General features: G+C 37.7%; 1 protein-coding gene across 1 annotated transcript; it reads left to right on the top strand.

The window, feature by feature from the left end:
- Nucleotides 1-2291: 2291 nt before the first annotated feature.
- LOC140890765 (uncharacterized) lies at nucleotides 2292-5611 on the top strand. The gene is made up of 7 exons (XM_073298796.1): nucleotides 2292-2514; nucleotides 2589-2758; nucleotides 3355-3431; nucleotides 4086-4151; nucleotides 4285-4359; nucleotides 4434-4508; nucleotides 5014-5611. The coding sequence occupies exons 1-7, from the start codon at nucleotides 2363-2365 to the stop codon at nucleotides 5419-5421; spliced, it is 1023 nt and encodes a 340-aa protein (XP_073154897.1). The 5' UTR covers nucleotides 2292-2362; the 3' UTR covers nucleotides 5422-5611.
- Nucleotides 5612-7297: the final 1686 nt, after the last annotated feature.

Below are 7297 nucleotides of genomic sequence, written 5' to 3'. Positions count from 1 at the left end.
GGACTAAAATATGATTATTGAATTTTATTTAAGTTTAATGGGCTTAGAGTGAGTGATCAGCAGTCTGGACCAACCCATAAAAATAAACTAAGTCCGGAATATATATTTAATTATTTTTATGCATGAAGTCTATTTTAAGTAAAAGTATATTTATTATTAAAATTAATTAAATATATATTACGGACATATTTTAAGTGCATGCATACATGAAATATTTTATGATGTGTTTATGATTAAGAATTGAACATGAAAAATATTTTTATGGAAATTAAAGTGATGTGACAACATAGAAGTGGTTTTACCACTGACACAGAGGTAGTTCTACTACCGGCATAGAAGTGGTTTTATCACTGGCACGGAGGTAGTTTACTACCAGCATAGAGGTGGATTTATCCACCGCCACGTACGATGGTTCTTTAGACTGATCAATCGGCACAGTTATTAGTCACATTCATGGATATTACCATACTCAGTTTTTATGTTTATGACATGCTCAATTATGTTATGTATGATGAAGAAAGTTATGTTATGTTTATGATTTATGATTCAGCATTTATGTTATGAAAAATGTTTCCATGCATGCTCATGTACATGTATATGTATTAGTATCTACGTGATGCATTATTTTTAACCTTGTTATAAAGGATTAGACATGTTGAGCCCCTAGGCTCACTACGCTTATATGGTGCAGGTGAGCATGATGACATTGATGTAGCTCCTACCGGTGGTGAGGACGTATGAGCTCACGGAGCAGTGGACCCCGTGACCGTCGCAGTTATTTAGTCTATTATGATGAATTTTGAAACATGTTTTATTTTATTATTATTCCGCATATGAGATTTTTCAGCAGCATTGTTTATCATTTTAAATTGATGCATGAAATATTTTTAAGGATTTATTTATTTATTTAATATTTTTCAGGTTATTTAAGAAATATATGTTATTTTTATATACATATATGTATGGGCGTATATGTATAGTATTATTTAAAAAAAAAAAAAAAATTCCGCATTTTATTAGTAGTAGGCGTTTCAGCACTCACACCCACACCCCACCACCACACAATACATACATGAACACACACGCACACATACTCAAAATTTATCATATACATGCACAAAATCCCTCAATTCACATCTCGATCAATAAAATCATGTAAAAATCCTTTAAAATTGTTATGGTTTCAACGATACATCAATGAAACGGATTTTTCTTACCTCTAACCAAATGAAAGATGATTTGGAGATGATTCTACAATTGAAATGTTCCAGAAGCACGCTCGAAGCCAATCGAAACGACAAGTGGATCGAATTTTTCCCCTTTTCTCACCCTAGCCGCCTCCCTCTACTCGTTTTCTTCTTTTTGACTGCGTTCTCTATTTTTTTTTTTTACGCTTATTCTACCTAACCCAAAAAACTTTATTTTTAATAATCCCAATAACACTAATTATTTAAGGGGTCCAGTCCACTCTCTAAATTAAAATTTTAACAGAAATAAAAAATTAATTTTAAACTTCTAACCGTGCTCGGGTATCTCTTCTCCATAATCCATCTCGAGATCATCACCTAAATATATCATGCCTAAAAAATAAATAAACTTTAGAAATTAAATATATTTAAAATCTAACACACATAAAGTTTAAAATTTTAAAATCAAATACATATAACTCATGCAGTCCGACCGGTCACTTAAATTTCTGGGCATTACACATATATATATATTATTAATTATTATTAATAATAATTTATTTAAGTTTTTTTATATATTCATATGTCTAACTAGAGCTGTCCAAGCGGGTTGGGCCGACCCCGCTCCATTATATTGGCGGATTGGGACGACATATTTCTAATCCACCTAAATGACAATACGGCTCGCCAAGTGGTGGGTTGTGGGCCAACCTGCCAAGTATAAATAAAAAGTGATGGGTCGACCCGTCCCGCACTGTCAAATAGACGGTTTGGGTTGATAATTTATCAACTCGTCTAAATGAGGGGCCGTTCCGCCCTGCCGTTTGGCGTATTTTGATTGATTGCGGGTTGACCCAGCCCTTTTGACAGATTTATGTCTAACCCATGTTGGATCACCGGGTTTTAAGACGAGGCGAGGAGAGTTTGGGTCCAGGTCCTGATTTTCTTTGGTAGGACGGGTTCCGAGCTTTGATAAAACTTGCCTCCGTTGTCATCCCTGGTATATAGCTGAACCACTTTTCCAAAATTTGTTTGGGCCTTTTAATGTAATTGGGCCCAGTATTCCTCATGACAGGCTCAAACATAGAGTCGGGCCCGTCTTACAAACTGTTTCGCTCTGGTGCTCAACTATTTTGTTCTTCCCGTGCAGCTACAGAGGTAACCAGCAGAAGGAGATGGACAGAGAATGGGGTTCGAAGCCTGGAAGCGGAGGCGCTGCTTCCGCCCAGAACGAAGCCATTGACCGCCGTGAGCGCCTCCGCAGGCTTGCTCTCGAAACAATTGATTTGGCCAAAGATCCATATTTCATGCGCAATCACCTCGGCAGGTAAACCCTAGTATTGAGAAACTTAATTGATTGCCTCGTCTCCATTATCGGTGCTAATACGTACTGCGTCTCAGCTATGAGTGCAAGCTTTGCCTGACATTGCACAACAATGAGGGGAATTACTTGGCGCACACTCAGGGCAAGCGCCATCAGACGAACTTGGCCAAGAGAGCCGCTCGGGAAGCAAAAGAGGCGCCAGCTCAGCCACAGCCTCATAAGCGAAAAATTAATCTCACGAAATCTGGTAAGTTAATATATTACGCACGTTTTTTCGCTCGGTTTAAATTGGTCGTTTCTGAGTATATGGTTGAAGTTCTCTTTTCTCCGGTTTGTTGAATATTTGTTGTCTGCCTCTTCCTCACGGACTATTACTGGATAGGAGCGCTGAAATGGATTATTTACATTTTGTGTGCTTGCGTGCTTGTTGTAGTTTTAAAGAGGACCTTTTTCTGTTTTCATCTAGTAAACTGCTGGACAGGTCTATAACTTTTTGTCCCGGGTCCTCGAGCTGTAGTTGTGTTTTCTAAGGTTTCAATTCATGCATGATGCAGTAGATTGACCGTATAACTGCAATTTTCTTTTGCCTTGTCATTCTTCTGTAAAGTTGTTATGGTAGGCTGGATGAAGTTCTTTTGTTATGTGTTTTGAAATGTTAGTGGATAGTCAAACCATCCTCACAGAGCCAGCAGTGGAAAAAAAGCTATTGAAATGAGAAAACAAGAAAAAGTGGCCAGAGAGGTTTGTGGTTGCCAGATGTAGAATATTATAGTGTAGCTGGCTTTTAAGATTGTTTAGTTTTTCCTCCTAATGTCACTTGCAACTCTTGGCTTGTTGTGCCAGTTAAAATTGGTAGACCTGGATACAGGGTGACTAAGCAATTTGATGGAGAGACCAAGCAAAGATCACTACTTTTCCAGGTACGTGTTCAGTTTTCTTGTGACTTTGTATTTAAGCATGTTGAAACATCTCAAGTTTGATAATACCTGTCTTTTGGAAACAATTTGTTCACAAGTTGATTGCATTCTTTTTGTGTGATACTCTCTTTGTTTTTGGATGATTTTTTTAAATCTCAAAAACCAGAATGCCAGTGAAAGAAATTTAGAGGGCAAGAAAAATAACACATAAAATAGCAAGAATAAACTACTTGGAAGAAAAGTTCGTGTTGGATGACAAGTGACTTTTGCTTTGCATGAGGCATGCCTCCAATCTTTAGCTGTTGCATTGCGTGAAGCAGACTCGTATCATTTCTTTGATTTATTGTCCTTGTGAAAAATAGGTGTAAGATGTGCAACTTACTTATTTTAACATACTGTTGATGAAGCACGAACAAAGGATTATTAGTTAGTTTTATAGTGCAAAGTTCGGTACAAACAAAATATGTTCTTACTCTGTTTGTGTATGTTAAATGATGGTATAAATATTACAAGTTCCTTACATCAGTTGTAGCTATCTCTTACGCCTTAGACCAATGTAGGATTGCTCCAGCAATTTTATATCTGAGACTCTGAGTTACTTGCTGAAGAATTTTATTGTCTCATTGTTTATGTTTCTGTGCTTCGATAATTTTTCAGATAGAATATCCTGAGATTGAAGACAACACAAAGCCACGCCATCGATTTATGTCATCCTTTGAACAGGTTCTTCAGTGATTAGTCGCATAGATGGATTTTTGCATGTGCAAAATTTTTTGTTTGGATGGCCTGTTGATTATCTTTCTGACTACATCGTTAAACAGTGTCGACTGACAGTTATCTCCAATTTTGACTGCAGAAAATTCAACCATTCGATAAGCGGTACCAGTATCTTTTGTTTGCTGCTGACCCGTATGAAATTATCTCTTTTAAGGTATTATTTGAACCTCTTGTAAATCTCAATTTCTCATTAGGTTACTGAATTCTGCTTCTACCTTTATCTTTAAGGTTCCAAGTACAGAGATTGATAAATCAACTCCCAAGTTCTTCTCGCACTGGGATCCAGATTCAAAGATGTTTACGGTAGGTTTCCGTGCCCCCGCTTCTTTTTCAGTTTGTCGGATAATTATTAATGTTAACCGTGACTGTGGTCCTATATCATGATTCCAGCTTGGTCTGGGTTTGGTTAATAAATGGTGTATACCATAAATAGCAGTTCCAAGTCTTTCTATATTCATTTTGGCTTTAGTAATTAGTAATATATACGTTGATTTCTTCTTATTATTCATCAACTTAGATAGCTGGGAAACAAAGGTTTATTCATGTCCCCGAATCATGTCTAAATATCAGACGTGGTCCGTGGAATTAGGTGCTCTTTAACTGGCATTTGATGGAAATGGTTATCTTAGATTTTACACATCTGACTTAGGAATCATTTGGTCAAAACGATAGGTCTTCACTCTGCACTTCCACACAAATAAACAAATTACACATAATTGTCTGTTCATTTTTGTCAATTCCCTTGAGCTAGAACTGAATACCTTCAAGATTCTATCTGACTCTGTTTTGTGACATGCTTAATATCCAGTTGCAGTTATACTTCAAGACAAAGCCACCGGAGGCAAATAAACCTGCTCCTGTAGCTAATGGGAATGCAGCTCCTGGCGCCCCGCCTAGGCCTTTGCCTCCTCCACCCCAAGCTCCACCACCTCCACCTCCACAAGGGCCGCCACCGATGGCATCGAGTGGAAACTTCCCAAGGCCTCCATCTGCTGCACCTGGATCATTACCTCCTCCTCCTATGACCAATGGACCCTGGCCAATGCCCCCAGGGGGAAATTTCCCCGCTCCACCGCCTCCTTCAGTTGGTAACGGGCCAATGTCAAATTTTACTATGGGACGGCCTCCCATGCCACCTCCTTCTCAAGGGTTCCCAGGACAACAAATGCAAGGCCAGGGAGCACATCCACCCCCTCCACCTCCAAACATGGGTTGAATATCAATGTATCTTCGTCATGAGATATGGACTTGTTATCCTTGTTATGTTTTGACAATTGCAGATGGCCTTATGATTAAATATGCTGTTGAGATGGAGGTCATTGAGTGATTTGGTTGAGGACTGTAAAAATAGCAATATTTATATGTTGACAAGTTATTTTGAATTAGGAAACCGATTTCAACTTCAATTTTTCAAGTTTAGCTTGTTGAAAATACTTGCTCCTGGACATTATACTTATTACGACGACTATCGATGGCCCCAGAACGAACAGTGTCTGAACGTTGTACAATTTGTCATACCGACTATGATGGCCTAAGGGTGAACCATGTCTGGTTTTTTAAAGGTTAGTGAACCCTGTCTAGGTACAAGCAAAATGCATATATGAGGTGCATCACAAGCGTACAGATTTTGAACCTATCCAACCACTCATGTTAAGAAAAAATAATAAAATTTGGTGATGACAAAAGCAATTTGGACGAGGACATCCCAAGATGACTTATAAATATCAATACAAATCTAAAATTTATCTGAACTAAATAAATTGATCCGTTATAGAAAATTAATCCGGAAGAAGGAAATTGATCTACATACATTGAATTGATCTGACCAATTCCCTTCTTCATAATCAATACGGACCAGGTCAATATACTCAAAGATGAAACAAATAGATAAAGCAGAAAAATGTTTAATCCGAAAAGTGATCCGATTAGTTGGAAGTAAAACAAAGCTTGAATATTGCTGTTGATTTTAGTATTTCGCTTCAGTACAAATAGTCCCGCACCACTGTACTATCCTTGGAAAGAAGACAAATACACGTGACACACTTTGCTTCATTGTCAGCTATTTTGGGAACAAACTTGCACCGGCTACTTTTATGAACGTTAGATTCCTAATTGTAAAGTCGATTCAGCCGCCACTAAGAAGGATGAAGGTCACTTGAATTTGATATTAGTATTTGCGATGTGAGTACACCACGTTTCATTGGTAGGGGATATGGTGACGTCCAAGCATGCAAATAGGTGCTCCTTGTAGAGTGTTGAACAACCCTCCCTAGAGAATTTTTCAAGTGGTTCTCACTTATCGAGTGTAAAGGTCCTAGTTTATGGTTGTACACCATTAGTCTTTATGACCCGAAACAACATTGAGACTCTATGTGCTAGCGCTGTGCTTTGACTTATTTAACAACTCCACTGGGTTATAAGGTGGCAAGGTTGGATGTTGTGTTGAAACATGTAGGAGCGGATGCATTGTAGTCGGAGATTCATTGCTTACCTTCAGGTATGGATATCCTATGTGATCTCATGTATTTGTAGTTTGGAAATCTCTGATTAGAGTGTAGGTGGTAATTAAGAAATGAGCTTTTTTTTAATTACACCTTCGATGCAACTACGACATGACACATAGTTATCGATTCTATGACAACTCTCGATATAACAATGGTTTTCGAATCGATCGGGATATATGAGTTGAAGAAATCATACTGTACGTTAACCATAATTGAATGGTTCTTGCAGGCACTATCATGTGGTACCTAGAAAATCATGTAAGCGATGCTGCTATATGTTTAACATGACTAGTTGGATGCCATCAGATTTGAGTTACGTTCTTATTATCAATGTTTTGATAAGTAAGAATGAAGATGATTAGATTAATCTCATATAGGGACTTGTTTGATCCCGAATCACATGGAGATGTGAACACACTGCTATTTGTATCATTGAACCATTGAGGGTCACACAAACACTGATTTTCTAGATCCCGTTGAGAATAAAAATTAGTTCAATGAGTTGAACAACTTATAAAAGAGTTTATAAGCATGAGAAATTTGAAGTTTGACTCCTAAAAGAGAATAAAAAAGAATGTAACTTTTAAT

This window comes from Henckelia pumila, chromosome 3 (assembly GCF_033568475.1).
Source record: "Henckelia pumila isolate YLH828 chromosome 3, ASM3356847v2, whole genome shotgun sequence".
Taxonomy (NCBI): domain Eukaryota; kingdom Viridiplantae; phylum Streptophyta; class Magnoliopsida; order Lamiales; family Gesneriaceae; genus Henckelia; species Henckelia pumila.
This window is presented reverse-complemented; position numbering and strand designations above follow the sequence as displayed.

What these genes read in the sequence shown, in the direction of transcription:
- LOC140890765 (XM_073298796.1), top strand. Translation starts at nt 2,363, where the DNA reads ATGGACAGAGAATGGGGTTCGAAGCCTGGAAGCGGAGGCGCTGCTTCC. An exon ending in AATTAATCTCACGAAATCTG is followed by an intron (nt 2,759 to 3,354) that starts GTAAGTTAATAT and finishes TTGTTGTGCCAG; the next exon opens with TTAAAATTGGTAGACCTGGA. An exon ending in ATGAAATTATCTCTTTTAAG is followed by an intron (nt 4,360 to 4,433) that starts GTATTATTTGAA and finishes TTTATCTTTAAG; the next exon opens with GTTCCAAGTACAGAGATTGA.